This window comes from Takifugu flavidus, chromosome 2 (assembly GCF_003711565.1).
Source record: "Takifugu flavidus isolate HTHZ2018 chromosome 2, ASM371156v2, whole genome shotgun sequence".
NCBI classification, from domain to species: Eukaryota; Metazoa; Chordata; class Actinopteri; order Tetraodontiformes; family Tetraodontidae; genus Takifugu; species Takifugu flavidus.
In genome coordinates, this window is record NC_079521.1 from 15,335,659 (window position 1) to 15,355,470 (window position 19,812).

At 42.6% G+C, this 19,812-nt stretch overlaps 2 protein-coding genes across 5 annotated transcripts; one reads left to right on the top strand and one right to left on the bottom strand.

The window, feature by feature from the left end:
• Nucleotides 1-4,558: 4,558 nt before the first annotated feature.
• ca7 (carbonic anhydrase VII) lies at nt 4,559-10,202 on the bottom strand. 4 transcript variants are annotated; one of them, XM_057025665.1, is made up of 8 exons: nt 10,059-10,192; nt 9,877-9,993; nt 9,311-9,508; nt 7,824-7,942; nt 7,610-7,705; nt 7,411-7,473; nt 7,149-7,304; nt 4,559-5,185 (listed from the first exon to the last, which is right to left on the bottom strand). In XM_057025665.1, exons 2-8 carry the CDS (start codon nt 9,911-9,913, stop codon nt 5,021-5,023), a joined length of 834 nt encoding a protein of 277 aa, XP_056881645.1. In that variant the 5' UTR covers nt 9,914-9,993; nt 10,059-10,192; the 3' UTR covers nt 4,559-5,020. The 4 variants fall into 4 exon arrangements, with proteins under 4 accessions (XP_056881645.1, XP_056881644.1, XP_056881646.1 ...); XM_057025664.1 differs by having other exon boundaries at nt 9,877-10,199; XM_057025666.1 differs by having other exon boundaries at nt 4,559-5,777; nt 9,877-10,198.
• Nucleotides 10,203-10,636: 434 nt separating this feature from the next.
• On the top strand, nt 10,637-15,311 carry nae1 (nedd8 activating enzyme E1 subunit 1). Its single transcript, XM_057025653.1, has 20 exons — nt 10,637-10,793; nt 11,151-11,254; nt 11,325-11,385; nt 11,472-11,502; nt 11,643-11,714; nt 11,831-11,910; nt 12,120-12,229; nt 12,347-12,456; nt 12,554-12,616; nt 12,723-12,786; nt 12,863-12,954; nt 13,063-13,122; nt 13,213-13,346; nt 13,495-13,570; nt 13,717-13,756; nt 13,885-13,971; nt 14,114-14,206; nt 14,385-14,499; nt 14,586-14,635; nt 14,736-15,311. Exons 1-20 carry the CDS (start codon nt 10,744-10,746, stop codon nt 14,843-14,845), a joined length of 1,602 nt encoding a protein of 533 aa, XP_056881633.1. The 5' UTR covers nt 10,637-10,743; the 3' UTR covers nt 14,846-15,311.
• The last annotated feature ends 4,501 nt before the right edge of the window (nt 15,312-19,812 follow it).

Consider the following 19,812-nt stretch of genomic DNA (forward strand, 5'->3'; position numbering starts at 1 on the left):
CTGAGGGATCACGGGGGGGGGGGGGACAGAATGTTGAGTTGGAGCAGGAAGACACTCAGATTTTCCATGAAGGTCATGTGACCTCTTCTGCAGTTTCCTTTGGTGTTAAGTGCATCGACCCGGCCGATTCCCGAACTCCCCGCGGAGCAGTTTTCAACTCAGGGTCCCAGCTTCTCGGCTTCTCCGTCATATCAACAACGCGCTGCGTCTATCGTTTTCCGCACCGCAGTTTATCTAAAAACAATAAACTCTTCCCTCGCCTTCCAAGAGCCTCTGGAAAATATCGGGAGGGGGGTAAGTTCTACGTGCAGATTTTCACATCCTTGGGGTGACCAGATAAACAAAAAGAAACACATACATAAATTAAGAAAATTTTCATTTCTATATTTTATTTGTTTATTGTCCAACCAAAAAATGAAGGACTGATGTTATGGATGGATGGATGGATGGATGGATGGAGGATGGATGGATGGATGGATGGATGGATGGATGGATGGATGGATGGATGGATGGATGGGGAGGAAGGGAGGGAGCAACAATGGCATCCACTCCATAAAATATGCCAGGATCACGAGGAACTTGACCCTGTCCCAGGATGCACTGGACAAGTGGACACACGCACGCGCGCGCGCACACACACACACACGCACACACACACACACACACACACCTGAAGGGATAACACTTTTCTGCCTTCCCTGCATCAGTGCAGAAGGTGAGGTGACCGAGGTCAGCCTTCTGAGGGATGAAAAGAACCCTAAAGTCTGACCACGTCAGTTACAGTCAGGGGGTGCGTCTCTCATTTACTTCCTACAACCCTGAAGTAACAATAGACCGCTGCACTTTACAATAGAAACCGTGCTTATCTGTCATCAGCCCGGAGCTCCATAAACACTAAGTGGATGGAAAGAATCTGAGGGCGAGAATCACCGAGCGGTTAACTGGGCAGCTGTGAGTGGCTTTGTTTCTGTTAGGGCCGTGGCCCCGGCACCACTGGGAGCCTGCTGATTACCACTTTTACTCAGCGGTGCTTTCCAGCATCGGCCAGGGCCCCGGCACACATGACCTATTGAACGGTGACTGGAAAGCTCTGCAAGTGGCGCTGTCAACGCCAGGACATGACTGCGGCTAAAGATAGGCCGCTGTCTCTCCGGTCCAGGTTGCTGCTCAGTCAGAGCCCTTATTTTAGCAACACTCTGGTTTATAAAAGGCTAACGGAACCTATTTTTGACCCACCGGGGCTGAGGCGAAGGCGGGGGGTGGCGAACATGTGATGCTTCTGAAAGGCGCATGGCTGACCCCTCTGACTTGAATGTGCCGGTGCTGGCGATGGTGGTTTGATGAAACAGCCCGAACGCCAGGGACGTTTTTTTGAAGACAGACGTGAAGGTGATCACATACAGCATCTGTCCCAGTCAGACCCATTAAGTTATTAAATCCCTCTTAAACTGGTCAGTCTGGAGATGGGATATAAATAACGCTGAGAGTTTCCCTGCCTCATTCCCTCTTGAAATCACTGTCTGATGGATACTGGAGAGAAACACAAGCACAATAACCTTAAACAGCCCCAACACACTTGCATTGGCTTCCAGCTATTGATCAATTTGGAATCAATGGATATGGGATAGACAGATGTTTATATTAGTTTGAGAGCACATTAGAAAAACCATAATTGTCAGAAAACATCCTCTAAAAGGAAGAGTTGTCACCACTGGATAATGAAATGGTCCAGGAGCAGCACATCAAGTTGGTAAGATTTAAGGTAATGGTCTGGTTAATTGAACCTTCATTAAGCATAAAATTACTGATATAAAATGGCACTCCACACAAAATGAAGACATTCATTTGACTGTATGTATGTTTGATTCATTAAATTAACTCCTGGCCAAGTAGGCCATGAATTAGTTATTTTGTGAATTCTACTGGGAGCACTAAAATTTACGTATAAAGTTAGCTAACTGGGAAAACTCGCTGCAAACTTGTGCGACCGCTGGTTGATACTGACTACGTGAACTTTACCTGCATTCCCCTTGATGAGAATCTCCATAAATGTGCTCATTTGGTGGGTGCTAATGTTATGGTATCACACTCCTTTTTTTAGCCTTTATCATGTGAGCCTGTGACGCGGCAGTGACTGGGTGTGTTCCTATAGCAACCGTGCACAAACACCACCCGCCTCAAAGGGTTGTTGCCTAAACCCTACTGAAGACCACGAAGACCACTGTCGACCACTTGGGATATGTCACGTCTGGGCAATGCTGGGATCGGATGTCAGGGTCCGAGGTGTGGCTGTCACTGAATCTGTGTCTCCATCAACGTTTCCTGGAGCAAACTGAATGTGCTGGCCAGACATCAGGGCCAGATATTTTTTGGTAAATGGTCCATAGATCTCATCCTTCACGGTGTCTGAGCTGACAGCACAGCATAAGATTACAGGTCGTGACCTCCCTCCCGGAACAGTAAAGGTCTGTTTGGTTTGATTATGATACCAGACCAACCAAACGGTATCCTTCGTGTGATTTATAAACCCTTCCCAGAACCACGGCCACTGTTTGACAGCCTCAATGTTGTTTGGTAAATATAGACACCCCATAAAAGGCGTATATTGTTTGGCAAGACGTTAGAACTTGAATCCGGCCCTGAACATCTGCGAAGGCCAAACTTCACCTTCCAGGAAAGGTGAGGTGGACTGTGTGACTGGAATAAAGCGAGCTCCCAGTCCCATTTACTGTACATCCATGCAAAACACACAACGCGCTGCTAATTAAAGCAGCTAATGAAGACACACGTGCGGTGAAAGAAGCGTCTGATATTTCTGCAGCCTGGGTTTGTTTCCTGACAGGGTGTTGGCGACGGATCACTGGCACGTAGACAAGCGGGAGAGATACGAGCTGGCCAAGCCTGTGTGTTGTGGTACAAGTGCTGTTTGTATCCATGGCAACTGCACCAGGGCCGTGTCACCTGATTGTCAGATAGAGCGGTTGTCCTTGACAAAAACGTGCATTGATTTAACGCGTTTTCCAGCCTGAACGGAAGTTTCGGCTTAGACACATGAGAAGGGAAAGTCGGCCGAATGGTTGCTGTCGTTTTAGGTTTTTTATGGTTTATAGGGTCAAGTACATTTTACTGCAGGTGAAATCAGATCATTATACTTTATAAGGAAAATCCCCAGCCTTTTTAACCCCTGGGTGACATCGTTCACCCTCGTTGAAGGGCCACAAAAATGATTCAGAAAATAGATTGTTTGCCCAGTTTGCCCGGCAGTCAGTTCTTCTGTTTCTTTGTCCTGCGGGTGTGCATTTCGTGACTTGCTCAAATAATGCTGCGTCTGGGAAAATTTAAATAAAAAAAAATCGCTATCAAGCAAGTTGATATTCTGTTGCTAAAAATACATGTGACCAACTCTATGTGTGAGGCTTGGCTGTAATATCTTATTGCATGGCACATCGATTGTGGCTGAGGATGATGTGCCCACACAGGCATTCTGGTCTCAATAAAGCTCCCCGATGCTATTTTTGTAGGATAAATTGAGGAGTCGTTCTAAATGTAGTTCCACCTAACCCTCGTTTCATCCTTTACTCACCTGCATGAGGAATTTTCCGCAGTCATCAGCATGATATGGAATTGGAACCAGATAGCAGGGTTGCATCTTCCTTGCGGAAACACAGTTGCAGAGATGAATGGACAAGGTCAAGCCTTAGTGAAAAACCAGATGCTGCTTTCCTGCATGTCAGATATCTTCTGGTTTCATCATGATATGACTCAGTGTTATCAGGTTCCGCTCAGCAGCATCACCCCTGGTTCATTTTTATTATTATTTTGAATTTGTTATTAGGGTCGCTGAAAAGGCAAACGTTTACAGCAGCAGGAAAACAAAGGACATGCTATACTGCCACGAACGGGCTAAAATTGGAACTGCATCACAACGCGACAACACCTGGGAAACAAAGGTAGCCGAGGAAAATCGAAGGTTATGTAGACAAAATAGGATTTAGGATAAAGACATCTTAGTCCAGATCATTGTGATGTTAATATAATCCTATTCTAATACGATTATCTGATTTTCAGCATGGCTATCGAATAAATCAATGCACGTTTATGGCGTTCATCTATGTTTTGTACAAAAACCATACATTGCAAAACAACACTGCCACCTGCTGGATAAAACGACAAACTGCTGCCCTCTGCATCCATTGACCAAATACATAATGGCTGCGTGTTTCTTATACATGTATTTTATTTAATTAAGAACATTCGAAATGATTGACATTTATACTATTCAACATTCTTGACTTCAATTCTGTAATGTCATCCAGGATTGTGCGTCAACATTATCAGTCAGACCCAGTCATAACTTGGCTACTGATTACTCTTAACACAGTAGCAGTACTCATTTAAAAGAGCTTACACATTTGCCCAAACTGGTCCTTAATCAAAAATATGTCACAGATGTCAGATGAAAGCACAATATTGCATGTTCATTGCTAATTAAAGTCTGGCTTAAAATTAAAGGTCTATGTAGTTGAAATTGTGCGTTGAAGATAAAAAAATAGAAACCTTTTGAATTTTGAAAAATGTTTTATTTCCCCTGTAAATATATATTTCTACCTTTAACAACTTGGATGTTAGCAGGGTTATTGAGTTTTATTTCACATTACAAACACCTACAATGCATTACAAAAATACTTAAACCACCCGTATTGTACATATTCATTCCTAGATCACGTACACAATACAATCATTATTGCTGTGCCATCATTGCCGTGTACCACTTTGTGTGACCAAAAGTTATCGTCATTTATGTAAATAAGGGCCGGCATTAAACAAAGCTGCCATAAGTCATCTCGTGTGAGACAGTGGGGCCTCGGTCAGGCATGTACAGTACTGCTGGGATGTTTTTCTGGAGTGCAGCTGGTGAGGTGAAGACCATAAAAACAAAGCTCCAGGGTTTGATGGTAGTATGGAAATCATTGGCGTTTTAAGATTGCATCAGTTCAATAAGTCCTACATAATAAACTAATTATGGCAGACATTTCCTTGACAGTAGACGAGCTGAGATTCTGCTGCTCTCGGTCGAGGCAGTGGTTTTGTGTGCCGCAAATGCAAGACTCAGTTCCATTTGGGATGTTTGTATTGGAAACCAGCCGTAGTGAGAAGACCCGGGAATCCACCAAGAATGGGCCGGCTAAACAGGGGATCAACAGGGATCAGCCAGGAGGCCAAGGTTAAGTATTAACAGAAGATAGAGTGGTGTGATACCGGTCTGTGGCGCTCCTCAGATTTACCAGTTAACATCAAATGGCACCTCACATAGGCTCGTTGCTCAATGGAGCACCGAGTCTCAGCAGCAGCTACAAGTTCAAGTATCCAACCACGGAATTTTTTCCAAGATAAATTAATATAAATAGATGCTTGCATCCCTTGTTTTTTTCCTCTAATCATTTTAAAATTGAGTCCTCCCTTTGCGATTGAGGGACATTTGTGCTTCAAATTGCTAATTTCCCCCTTTCTGTTAATTACAAAAAAAAAATCATTCAGAATAAGCTACCACAAGATTAAAATGATACACTCTGGTTAATGCCTTCACTTTAGTTTCAAACAACTGTTGTTTTCATCCAGGGTTTTATCCTGATAAGGTTGGTTCTCTGGGGGATGCATTAATTGGAAGAGCGCACTTTTCTGCCTTTGAGGGGCTGCGGAGGCCTGAAGTTGTTCTCCATGCGCATCCTCTGATCTTCCTCCTCTCCAGTGAACAGGAGCATTCTGAACTTGCTCATCTGCATTTAGAGAAACCGGCTTTAAGTTAAAATTGTTCTCTCAATGGCAGAACATTGATATCCTGTTATAAAACTATACGCTGTTAAAAGATTTCATTGAATCCGAATTGAGAATGACACCTTGGGACTTCCTGATTGGTCCAGTTTTCAACAGATTTTACCAGAATTAATTTGCAGTAATGTGGACATTAAATATCTAACCATAGACCCATGGGGAGAAATCTTGTCACCATGGTAAAAAGAAAGTCTGGGTTTGATTCCACATTCTCACCGATCCTGTGTTCCTGAGTTTTCTTCAGATTCCTCCAGCTGGCCACAAACACATTAGACCCCCAGCAAATATGTGCTATAGGTCAAGTAGACAGCCTATTTTTCCAACGGGCCAGATTTCTATAAATGCAGTTTATACGGTATGTGAAGTATGTCTCAGGTCTTTCTGTTTTATAGCTGCCAGTAATCAGGTTGGCAAAAATGAGATGGGACAAAACTGTAGGAGCAGAAACAAGTTCATATTTTATAAACTCCATCCTCAAAGGCAAATGAAAAATTTGAAATATTACCAGACTAGCAAATATGAAGCTTAGCTTCAGTCTTCCCTCCAAGTCTACCATCGGCAGGAAAAATAAACTAATATCCCCCCTGTTATATAAGGGTCTCGCCCCACTGGGTCTGCATGCAAGCATTTTTCTATCAAGGCCTCGAATCCACCCACTCATCCAGCCATCAGAAAAATACGATGGAGGGGATTAAAAGCTCAAGCGCAGCAGTTGTACACATATCATGAGGCCTAACTTCCATCTTGCCCCCACCCCCACCCCCGCCACACACACACACACACACACACACACACACACACACACACACACACACACTAGTTGTAACTACAGTCAAAATTCTGCCATCGCTGAAGCGCCACCTTCCTGATAGACAGTCCAGGAGATAAAAATGGGGGCTGGAGTAGAAGGGATCAGCAAAGCATCAGGGTATAATCCAGAGGATGACAACAGTTGCCACAAGCTGGAGAGACCAGGAAGGCTTTTGTAGTCCAGTTAGTCAGCTCAGCCTTTGCCAAAGAGAAATCAATGAATACAACCAAATCCTAAATCTACCCCTCAACAGCTCCCTCTAGTAACAGCATCATAGTGCAGGAGGGAACCCCCGCCCAAGCACAGCCTGCTACAGTTAAAGAGCTTAATTTAGTGAGACATTTGCAAACCTTTGCGCAGCAGAGTAAAATTAAAAACCTGGTAGATTAGTTAAATACACTATAAAAGTATTCATTTTACAAGCAACATGTAGAAATAAGGAAAACAGGTCAGATCTAGCATCAGACCTGATAATTGGTCCTCAGAAGGGCAGTAAAACACGCACCTGTTTTTCTGACACTGCGATTGGCTCCTTGAGGACGATCCAGGTGACGCTCTCATGCAGAGGGGGTGTGGTCAGCGACCCCAGGTAGGTCCAATAGTGAAGGCTACTGGGTAGAAGGCACTTGGGGTTGAAACTTTTGAAATCTGTAACACTCCCCTGCGACACAAGACACAAAAGGGAACAGCTTTTTATTGCAGTCATAATTCGGCAGACAGGCAATAAACCAGACAAACGCGGCACATCATAAAATCCCATAACTTGCCTTAAACTTCACCATGTACAGGGCATCCGTTATCGTGTGGAGCCACCTGTGGTCATCACCTGTCTTTATTCAACGGGAGAAGACAGCAGTTGTGTGTTAGATTTACTGCGGGACCGCTGGGAAAGGATCTATATGAACACACAACTGCAGTCCAGCAAATAATAACCATTTTTGGTTACCGTCATAGATACAAAAATACCTCTAAAAAGATGCCAAGAACCGCGAGGCCATCGGGGGCCGTTGCTGCCTCCCCGAATGTTTCATATTTGACTGCATTCCAGTGCACGAGATGAAGCTGGAAAAATTCAATAAAATGAACCAAAAGTGCTATTTTTAATTGTTCAGCATTAAAAGATGTGTGCTTGAGTAATAGTGCATGTCAATCCGTGCACGTGGAGCAAAAAAAGACCCACCTCAGATGCGTAGCTATGTCCCTCAACGGTGTGCTCAGAACCACGGCAGCCCTTTCCCCCCCAGTGGAAATGAAACTGCTTCAGTCTGTAGGGGTTGTCCAGCGGGCCCCCCTGGATCACTGTGGAGGACGGGGGAATGTTTTTGAAAAGATTCTCATTTTCAAAGCCTGCTCAGAACCAGCAAACCAGCTGAGACCTTTCACTCAAAGCTGTAACACGAGGTCACCTTCCCAACAAATCCATCAGCGGGTCTCTGAGACAAGAGCTTCAAGGTGAGACGCAAATAGTAAATCCTGCGCTAAAGGAAAAAAGCAATGTGGCTACTTCAGAGTTATGTTGGTTTAGCTTTACATTCAGCCACCAAAGGATAATAGAATGCTACCCCGCCAGCAGGAGACCCCTGGGATAGACAGTTTTCAGGGCCTGTGACTTGCATTGCTCAGTAAAGCCACTTGTCTAATTTGATTGTTATTCATTGTGATGCTGCCGACATCCTTCTGAAAAACAGGACACTGCAGCGCCGGGCAGATTAGCCAAGCATCACGGGCACTCCACCATCTTAGAGTGCAGAGGTACGCTACCCTCAAGAATGTGCTGTCAAAAATGAGGAGAAAAAAACAGCTGCAACACAGTTGGTGTCACTGTTATCAACAGAGTAATCAGTAAATAGGTATTTAAAATAATTCATGTGAGTCAGGTCATTTGAGGAATAATTAATCCCCACCTTGCATCATTTTTGGCGGGGGGAAATCCAGTAATTAAATAAAGTCAAAAACAACTAGTTTTCTGTGTGGTTACTATAGTAACACTGCCCTAATCCATGTGTAAATACATTGTCACCAATCACTGTGTTTTCCTCCAGGCCTTGATTGTTTTATTTGATTTATTTTCGGCAATAAAGATCTGTTGTGAGGAAACAACCTGAGCCAAACATGCCGACATTTTTGAACTATCATTTGTGGCAATGACGGGGGTGGTTGAGTGGGAGCCACCCACTTATAAAAGTAAATGTGGCCATAATAACAGCTGAGATCACCTGAAGTCATTATATTTCTTGTCCAACAGAAAGACGCTCATGCAGCAAACCGCAGCCTCTGCTTCTCCGCTGCGTAATCTGGGGTTTATTTAAAAGCTCTGATTATGATCATCTGTGCACGTGGCTTGCAACTTTGTACAACTCAACTTAATTCTTTCAAGCCTGTGTTTGCTCAAAGTCACACTTTAACACAGATTTCCACAACGTGCGGCTGGCAAACAGGTATCAGGAGATGATTGTCCCTGGACTGTGACCTCAGCGGCTAACTGCTAGGTGAGGGTTACAAACAGTCATTTATCAGTGCACACCGTCCTTCCCAAGACCAATCACATTTTGGGGTTGAAAAATAAATTAAAACTTTATGGCGTGCGTTGTGGAAAAGCTGAACTGACTGGTTATCGGGCTGTGAACTGAACAGACTGACCCATGACCCCAACAACACTTTTCTCACCTGATCGGTCATCAGAGTCCTCAAACTCCACAACTACAGAGTGTCCATTATTGGCGATATTGATTGACGTGCACTGGTCATACTTCAGGGCAATTGGACCTAAGCTGGGGTCATGTGAAGCCGTTTGAGGGAGGATGTCAATTGGGGACTGTCTGCTCCCCTTCGCAATCGGGTAGTTTTGGTGCCATAATGAAGGACCTTAGGAAAAAAGAATACCAGGAAAAACACTTAATAAGCATAGAATTCAATTTCCACAACATCATATAAATGAAGTTAATCTCACATAATAATATGGTGAGGGTGTCTCTAAAGAACACCTTTGATATGCAGCTGATGCATTGTTGCCAATGCAGATTAAATCAACAGTGAAAGCCATGTTGCAAACAGCAGTCATCCTTTTAAGCATGAGGATAATCTCGTATTAATGACGTTGTTGCCCTTCTCTGCTTGGACAAAACGCAAAGGCAAAAGCAAAGTATGCAAAATCGTATATCCTTATATACAGGGGTTGCTGCATCAAGGGTTCCTGGCCGGTTCTAGAGCATTAAAATGTTGTATTCTCTTACCGTCCTCGACCCCATAGCCCCAGTCGTGCCCTGTCATTTTTCCTGCCGGCGGATTCAAGCCTGTCCAAGGTGTCACTGTTCGATCACATCAGTCCGCGGAGCTGATAAAGACGCAGCCTAAGGGGGAAGGACAATTATCTCTTTACCGACCCGCCTCTTCATGCTTACGGTCCAGCACACACCTCCAGTCCACCTGTCAGGGGTTTAAAGGCTGAGCTCTTCTGATGTTTCTGCAGCAGATCAGCTCTCTTAGGATCGTCCACCTCACTCGCTGCACGCGTTTCCGCATGAAGGCGCGTGCTGCTTATTTCTTCTTCATGCTCAAATTAAGACTCATGTATCACTCCGACCAGAAATGCCTCCGCTTTCATAAAGCGGCTTCAGTTGTGATTAAACGCTTTATAAAAGCCTAATTTAGCGTGTTTTTGTAAGATCGTTTAACGATTGTTGCAATATACACCTTTGTCTAAATATTCCAAATAATTTAAAAAAAGACATCGTCTCAGATCCTGAATTTTAATGTGAAATTACAGGGACTAGTTTGGGAATTTACGTACGACAACATACATTTACCTGCCTATTCTAATATTTGATTATGGCTTCCCACTTAATTCCACCCTGTACGTATAAGTGTCGTTATTTTTCCAAATTTCCAGATTTCAATAATACAGATGTAAGTTGCAGGAGTGGTGGTTGCTTCACAGATACTATAAAATCGTATTTATTTATTTTTTTCATTTTTTTAATAGTGAGAAAGCGAACGATATTGTCGAAAGTGCCTGGTTGAATCGTCTGTCAAGCGTCTTCGTGTCGAATGTGTTGTCTCGGAAGTAAAATGTTTCCATAGATGCCGCTCTGGTCGAAAAAATGGCAGCCACCAAAGCGTCCAAAGAACAAAAATACGACAGACAACTGAGGTAAATTTAAACTATACTGCAAACGTCACAAAACACTGTGTTTTTCCTACATGCATTTCTGCATAGTCCTTTCACATATCATCACTGAACCCGTTTAGAACAGCGCATTAGCATTAGATGGAGTTAGCTTGCTATTTATGAGCTGGGACGAGCCAGTATTTTTAAGTGGGACTAATTACATCCCCATGGCAACTATTTTACCATCGCAGTATTATACTGACACAGGGGAATAACAAAAAAGACTACGTCTCTTAATGTAGTGGAAGCTAGCATGCAACTTGCAGTGACAGCTTGCAAAGTAAATAATTCACATCATCAATTTGCAAAATAGCTCATACTCGTGTCGTGATTGTTCAGGTTGTGGGGTGACCACGGTCAGGAATCACTGGAGAATTCACACGTTTGCCTCATTAACGCCACAGCAACTGGAACAGAGATACTGAAGAATTTGGTGCTGCCAGGTAAACAGATGTGGCTGCTGCAGCAGCTCCTGTGGAAACCTCTGTTAATCCATCCCTTTACGTGTTTCAGGTATTGGAGCATTCACAATAGTGGATGGACACGTTGTTACTGGAGAAGACGTTGGAAACAAGTGAGAGTTTTCCTTTTTACGTTTTTTTGTCTGGTAATTTTTAGTATTATTTGTGTGCCTTGCTGATCTGTTAACGTCCTTTACAGCTTTTTTCTAAGCAACAGCAGCATCGGAAAGGTATTTCACAAATATGCACACACAGTTTCCTATTACACTCATCTGTTGTTATATCAGCGGCTTTCCTCTTGTGATTTTGTTTTTAGGGCCACTATAAAGACTTTTTGAAATTGTCTTTTTTTAATTTTTTAATCATTTAGAACAGAGCACAGGCTGCCACAGAGTTGCTACAAGAACTCAACAGTGATGTCTCTGGAAACTTTGTTGAGGAGGTTGGGGGATTTTTATAATATTTCACTTGAAAATTTTTATTATTGCAATAGTACAATTTATATTAACACCTTAATGGTGATAAAAATCACTTTTGTGTTTTATTTTATTCCCGCAGAGCCCAGACAAGCTTTTGGACAATGATCCAGAGTTTTTCCACAGATTTTCCATAGTCATCGGTGTCCAGTTGCCTGAAAGGTGATTTAATCTTTTTCTAACAAAATAATTTACTTGCAACTAGAGTCAAATGTGAACTACAACGTTATATGTGTAAATGTCTTCACTTGTAAGACTCTAAGATCTTATGTATTCATGTAAATGATCATTTTAGCATGTATCCTAGAATCTCTTCCTAACTGCTGTAATGGATCAGTGTACTCTTTTTTTTATCTCACTGATTTTAACAGCACATTTTTGAGACTGGGCACTGTTCTGTGGAGCGCCTCTGTACCTTTCCTGATCTGTAAAACTTACGGCCTAATTGGCTACATGAGACTGGTGGTGCAGGAGCACACAGGTCTGTTGTGTTTGTTGAATTAATGATAACATTTAATTTTAAATAACTGTAGTTACTGGTTAAACCTGTGATGCTTCACTGTAAAGACTCATCTATCCCCTACCACTTCCTTTTTAGTGATTGAATCACACCCAGACAATGCCTTGGAAGACCTGAGATTAGACCAACCGTTTGCCGAATTGAAAGATCATGTTAAGTCGTACGATCTGGACAACATGGACAAAAAAGTGCGTGCTTTGTTAAGAAGCATTTTCTTGTAGTGACATAGCCAGTTTTACTAAATGGACACAGTATTTCTACATTCAGTTCTTTTTGTTCCTGCAGGATCACAGTCACACACCGTGGATTATCATTGTTGCCAAATACTTAGAGAAATGGCTTAGTGAGGTACTGTTTCACTTTCAAGTCACTGAATATCTGGAAAATATGTTTAACTTCATATTTTTAAAGGTACTGTTTGGGTGCTGATACATAACATCTTTTGAAATTGTAGCACAACTGTCAGCCTCCGAAAAATTACAAGGAAAAAGAGGCCTTCAGGCAGTTTATACGGGAAGGTACGGGTGGACTTTGGACTTGATTAATATCCTTTCTGTTTAAATGAAACATTTCTCTGACTGATTGTCCTTTAAGGAATCCGAAAGAATGAGAATGGCGTCCCTGAGGATGAAGAAAACTTTGAAGAAGCCATCAAAAGTGTCAACACAGCTTTAACCCCAACCAAGGTTCTACACCTAAAAAAGTTGTGATCCTAATTTTACCAGTTGTGATCCTAATTTTACCCATCTAAATGTACTGTTGTGTTTCTGTTGTATTGTCTCTGATTTCCACAGATTCCCAGTGTAGTTAAGGACCTCTTTAATAGTGAACAGTGCAACAATGTTACTTCACAGGTATTGAGTGTTTTCATTAAATGTACATTCTTATTCCTTCACCTGAAATTCCGATTTTCTGGAGTGTTTCTGTTGCTGTGTGTCCACCAGACCCCATCTTTCTGGTTGATGTTGCAAGCTGTCAAGGAGTTTGTTCTCAATGAAGGCAACGGAAGCCTTCCTGTTCGGGGAACCATCCCAGATATGATTGCTGATTCTCAGAAGTTCATTAAACTTCAAAATGTGTGAGTGCGAGTTGATTACAGTATAATTCAGTAAGCTGTATAGATGCAATACGTGCTAAGGAAGTTTTATTAACAAATATTAGCAGATCAGATTCTTTATCTATGAGTCAGAGGCGGCAACATTGCTGATGCTTTTGCTTAACTGTAGCTACAGGACAAAGGCCATGCAGGACGCAGCAGCTGTTTCTAAGTACGTGGAGCGTTTGCTTCAATCTGTTGGGAAGGTATGTTGAAAACCTGTTTGCACTAAATAAACAGAGCTATGATCTATGTATCTAACAGAATACCTTAACTTAAGGGGCGTTAATTCTAATATTTTGACCTATGTACTTTAACTCGTTGCGCTGTAATGACTTATATTTTTCCGCAGCCTCCCGAGAGCATCCCCGAACAGGACATAAAACTCTTCTGTAAGTAAACCGGTCATTGAATGTCCATAAATCGCTGTTGATATTGGTATAATGCTGTGATTTCTGAATTTTATCAGGTTACTGTAGACATGTTTTCAACTAACCAGGCATTTATTTGGTGTCTGTAGGTAAGAATTCATCATTTCTGCGAGTTGTTCACTGCAGATCTTTGGCCGATGAATATAGTGTGGATACGGTGAACAGAGATGAAATCAGTAAGTCCTTCCTTGTCTCATTGAGCTGTCCAGGGTTGTTCTTTATTCATTTTTTTGTCATTCAGTTACCTTGACTATACCGCTAATAGTTGGAAATTTAAATACACACTTACCTTTTAACCGAGTGCTTGTGTGTCTTTAGCCTCATGCATGGACAATCCTGACAGTGAAATGGTCTTCTACCTCATGCTTCGCTCCATCGATCGCTTCTATCAGCAGCATTCTCACTTCCCAGGTAGAACGTGGGCTGAAATTAAAAATATATATCTTATTGGCTCATTTCCGTTGCACAACCGGTGGAATTAGTTTGACACAAAGTGTCGATGTAACGATATTATATAGAATTGCTTGTATTACTTGAGAAATAACACTGCTTTCTTTCTTTCTTTCTTCTTTTCGTGTTGCTTTGTTAGGTGTTTACAATTACCAGGTTGAGGAGGACATCATCAAACTGAAGCTATGTGTGAACAGCCTGCTGCAGGAATACAACCTCAATGTCAACATTAAAGATGATTACATCCATGAGTTGTAAGTCACGATCACACTGGGATTCATCAGTCAGGGTGAATGATAGACCGTGCTCAGTCCTTTTCTGTCCTTTTGTTCCCCCTCAGCTGTCGATACGGAGCGGCAGAGCCACACATGGTTGCTTCGTTTCTGGGAGGTAAAAGCATTCTTTTGCATTTGGCCATCTGACACCACTAAACAGATCGTACCTTATCAGCTAGAGCACTACTGACTGAACTGTTTCCATTATTTTGTAGGATCAGCTGCTCAAGAAGCCATCAAAATCATCAGCCACCAGTTTGTGCCCTTCAGCAACACTTTTATTTATAGTGCCATGTCACAGACCTCTGCCACCTTTCAGTTGTAAATAATCTGCTGATGCTGAACAAGCTTATGCATCATCACATTAAGTGTGTGTGCGTGTGTGTGTGTGTGTATGTGTGTGTGTGCGCCTCGAAGAAGAAACAAAACAAAAAACCCCAGAGACTTTCATTTGTATCACACTGGAATGGGGCCTGGAACACCGAGGAGAAATCGGCTGAATTGCTGCCTTTGAGGTTAAGGAATCGGAGTAGAAGTCCAGGATTTTCTCTTCTTGTGACTGATGTTAAAACAGGGCTTAAAATATACATTCTATAAAATCCTATTGTATTTCCACCTTAGAAATGCATTTACATGTAGTGCGTCCAGTGTAGCATCACTTTGTACAGCTAAATAACGATTGGCTCTTACTTCATTTGGTCTGTAACTAAGATTTGTGCTTAACGTTGAAAGCATTCACTACTGGTGTTGAGCTCTCACGATTTCCTATAAAACAATCAGCATTTTACCTATATTTGTCTGTTTTTGTGTCTGAGATAACGCAATCACCAGTTGTTTGGTGCTACAGATTTTCCCCTGTGAGAGTAAAACGAACCAGGTCGCACTTTGTCTTGTCAACAATAAAGGTTTGATTGACTGACTCCAGATAGTAAATAACAACAGTTAATAGCATATTTCATTATACAGGGGTACATTTGTGATATTAAGTGCACATTTTATTACCAATAGTTTGTTGTTGAAAAGTTTAAGTGAATGTAGATTGCTGATTTTTTTCTTAGTTGCTACAACACGCCTGTGGTTGGACTGAGGTGTAGACGTTATTGCTTTGCTCCAACACTAGAGGGCACTATATCATATTCATGCGTTAGCGCGTGATCACAGGTTTGACATGTTGACCGATTCCCGAGTGCTGACCTTTGGACACAGTCTGCTTTTTTTTGTTTTGTTTTTTGTTTTTTTTACATTATCAGTTAAACTTTAACTAATATTATGTTTCCCATGACCTCTGACACTTAAATGCACATGACAAGTCTGACTAAACCGCGATTTAACACACAGGCTTATCAAAGAGTCATGTTTTAAGGACAGTCGGACAGAAACTTCAGTTTTTCTCATATGCAGAATGAAGTCCTTTTTGTCGGAACAGGATATTAGTTATAATATTTATGCAGGAGAATATGTGATTACGTCCCCTGCTGTTATTATAGAGTTCTGGAGTTAGCTTCTTTTTAAACTGGTCATCCTGTAGTTTAAAAAGAAGTAACACTTTCAATGCACTGAAGGGGAACAGTAAAGCAGCTGTGTCAACATCCACATTTACACCCAGCGCTTATCAATTCAAACACACCAAATGAGTTAAATATCGCAGCGTACTTTAAAAACCTCCGACCGGAGCTTTCACTGTAACTTCACCTGTACTGCAGTAATAATGCCCAGTGTTTTCTTGAGTGTATATAGGGGGAAATGAATTTAAGTAGCACTGAAAATGGAAATGTGCAGTTTTTCATTCTCCATATCAAGTTCGGACACCACACTCTCGATAATAACGTCAAATTCCCACATGTAACAGATAGATTTGCCTACCAAATGACTGCACCTCAACATTGTGTGATTACATAGTTTTGAATTTCAAATCAACATTCTAAAAATGAGGATTGTCTACACGTTCCTCCTAACAGACTGTTGCAATGTTAATATTTGAAATATTTGGCTCTTCGGGGAGAATTTCAAATCATGTCTGTCACCAACCAGGCTGCCTCGCTCAGGCTGTTGAATTCAGCCACTGTGGGATGATTTGAACCTGGACAAGTCTTCATCTGATGGTAAGATGGACAGGAGTGGGTTTATTTTTTCACTTTAAGCTTTGGGGGGCATAAAAAACTAAAAATGACCCTTCTGCACATTCAGCCGTACTGTGTCCCCCCCCTGCTGTAACCACCTTATCAAGACTTTTCCAGGCTTGTAACTGCCTTATCTTGAAAGCCGCATGATGGCACTTACAATGGATGCATACAGCGTGTGTGTGTGTCTACTCTGGCCCATGTGTGTGTGAGTGTTTGTGCTGAGCTAATCGTTAATGCTAAAATCAATCAGTAAGTCAGAAGTGAAGCAGAAGGTCTGGACTGGAGGCTGTAAGCAGTGGCGAGGGGGGATGGAGTGGGTGAGTCATCTGAGGGAAGTGGAGACAGAGGTGGCAGATTGGAGGTCATGTTTCCCATGAGAACAGTAATGTCCCACATGCTCGTTATACCCCCACAATACTGGACATGAGGCTGCATTTTACAATGCAGCAATACAGCATGTTACCATCAGCATTGGAGTAGAGAGTTTTATTAGAGGGAGGTGGTTGGTGGGATGTTGTGGGGAGGGGGGGTGAGTGCATTGAATTCAGCTGTCCAGAGCACTGCGTTCAGACTTATTGTGAGACGCGACAGGAGGCCAGCATAGTGGAAAACATATGAGGGGCTTGCTGAGGGCCTCACTGCTCTTCCTACAAACAGACGGGGCCGTGACCCAGCTCAGTGGAAATGAAGGTTAACCTCACAACACAAACTTAGGACGCCTTTTCAAAGGACAGAGGAAAACAGGACATATCACAAGATAAATGAAAAGGAAAAGGTACATAAATGCTATTTGATATCCACCTGCATGTGGCCTATAAGAGAAACGATCCAGTACAAACTGTGTGCATATAGTTTGAATGAGTGTAGGTGGAGCTGCCTCAGCTAAAAGACCTTAATGGTTATATACCTTCCAGACGCAGATGCATTAATGGGGTCATGTAACAAATTGACACAGGACAGTTATATATACTGAAGATTTGACAGAAATGCAGGAATGTGTAAAACAATATATCAATTACCGAAACCAGTTTCATCCTCTTTAAGGTTTACTTGATATAATACAGCTTATTGTGCAATGCAACCAGAATGAGCTCCGATCAGCTGTGCTGGAATCACTTATAAAGTCATCATCGCTGAACTATTCCCCCCTCGGAAGAAGCATCCTAGGACATGATACAATCACTCCATGTGCCTCGCTTTGTTCTCCAATGGGTATTTTATTGACTTATTGAATTTGACCCCCTGTGTAACATGTAACACGTGTAACAGTATAGCCTCCTTAAACTAGCTTAAACTAGTCATACAGCCATTAGATCAACATATTTGACATACTTTTTCTATAAAATAAGGACAAAATTATAAAAAAGTAACACCTTTGTGGTCACCTTTTCATTCCTTGAGAGGCAACTGTTTGACCTGTGTGCATTGTTGTTGCGCACTGCCGCATTTAGAACAGATGAGACCATCTATTAATCTGAATTCATCGTCCATTATTGGCACAGACAGGTCTTCCAAGAGCAGATGAGGACCCTCTGAGATGCAAGTGTCACATTACACACACAAAAAATGCACATTTACAATCACACACATCCAAGTGTGCCTAGTGTGTGCTCTTTACTGTACACACTAGACTGCACATTCTTATTCAGAAAAGAAGTATGAAGACTATTTGAGTGACTAATCTACATTCAACTTGCTGGCCCAAGTAAAACAGTAGGAGTTTATGGTTTAGAGATCCCTGTCTATTTTTGATGGTCCCTTTACCTGTTTCTAGCATATCTTCAGAAGTGCACAATTCTGCTCATGTGCATTCTCCGAGTTCCATTCTTATCTCTCTGCCACCACACTGACATTCTCATTCTGGAGATCAATCGGAAACAAAGCAGCAGGAATTCCAGGCAGAAGTAAATCATTGTCTTTCCGCGAGCTTCCATGCGCGTCCATTTATGTTTTACTTGAATGATTCAGACCCCCCTCCCACCGAGACAAAGCTAAACCACTGAGCAGTTCAAATAATGCAAACTGTGTCACGGTTATGAGAAGCTTTAACCAGCTCTTTTGGAAAGAAAACAGGCAAAAGCCACCCTGAGAGACGCTCGCATCTGTTGCTTTTTGTCTCGGCTCAGGGAAAAATTAATGAGGACCACCTGTTTGGTGCGGCCATGACACCGAAAACACGGAGACGCAGAACTATGTGAGCAATGTGTGCAGTTAGTGGACCTTTCACGTGGCATTTCGTGGACCGTGTGGGATTAGCCATGATGGATTTTTGTTTTAGTTATACAGAGCCTCTTGAATTGTGTGTGCGTATGTGTGTGTATAAGCCAGAGGGATGTGCGCCACAGGGGAGTGTTTATGAGAAGAAGTGGTTCAGGGTGAATTCCTCAGATAAGTGACATGGCCTCTCACTGGATGGAGGAGCATGCAGCGCCCAGGCTGTATATGGTAAACCTCAGAAACCTGTGTCCAAACCTCAGGCGACGCCGTATTTTACAACCACTACTGCAAGGCAGGGTTTTTAAAAAACAGAGATATAATAACCATCACATTTTAGCAACTCGTGACCCCCTACACACACAGGCGCACATGTAGAGGGGCAGGTTAATCAGCTGCATGGGATCATATACACGGTGTCAGGCTCGGTAAAGATCACAGCATTCTTCAGATTCCAGCTTGTAATTATCCAAGCAGGTCAGATTCAGCATCATCTCTTTTATCGACAAACCCGGAGGATGACGGTGAGTACCCTCAGAGAACAATCGGCTTACAAGAGGAACACAGAGACCCCTGCTTTCCCTCCACTGTGGGCGTTTCGGAGCATCTTATTGGCCTACACGTGTGAGTGTACGTGGGTGTTTCGAGGGTGTATTTCTGCATGCACAGATTCTTTTTTGTGTGTGTTTTCCAAGTGTCAGCAGCCAGGCAGGAGATGCTCTGTAACTAATAAAGCGCACCATTAAACCACAGAGACCAGTAAAATCATCAACGGGCATGGAGGACCGAGCAGTGGGGGAGGTGCAGAAGGCATGGTGGGAGGAAGGGGTGACTTCAACCAAGGGGTTGCAGCAGGTACCCTCCTCGCATTAGGCAGCAGGGGGTGAGTGGTGCAACCAGCTGCAAGTGGAGGGATGCGGTGCCATGTTAGGAGAAGCCCCTGTGAGGGTTAGCT

What these genes read in the sequence shown, in the direction of transcription:
- ca7 (XM_057025664.1), bottom strand. Translation starts at nt 9,913, where the DNA reads ATGACAGGGCACGACTGGGGCTATGGGGTCGAGGACG. An exon ending in GGGCTATGGGGTCGAGGACG is followed by an intron (nt 9,509 to 9,876) that starts GTAAGAGAATAC and finishes TTTTTTCCTAAG; the next exon opens with GTCCTTCATTATGGCACCAA. An exon ending in GACATAGCTACGCATCTGAG is followed by an intron (nt 7,706 to 7,823) that starts GTGGGTCTTTTT and finishes GAATTTTTCCAG; the next exon opens with CTTCATCTCGTGCACTGGAA.
- nae1 (XM_057025653.1), top strand. Translation starts at nt 10,744, where the DNA reads ATGGCAGCCACCAAAGCGTCCAAAGAACAAAAATACGACAGACAACTG. An exon ending in GCAACAATGTTACTTCACAG is followed by an intron (nt 13,123 to 13,212) that starts GTATTGAGTGTT and finishes TGTGTCCACCAG; the next exon opens with ACCCCATCTTTCTGGTTGAT. An exon ending in GGTTGCTTCGTTTCTGGGAG is followed by an intron (nt 14,636 to 14,735) that starts GTAAAAGCATTC and finishes ATTATTTTGTAG; the next exon opens with GATCAGCTGCTCAAGAAGCC.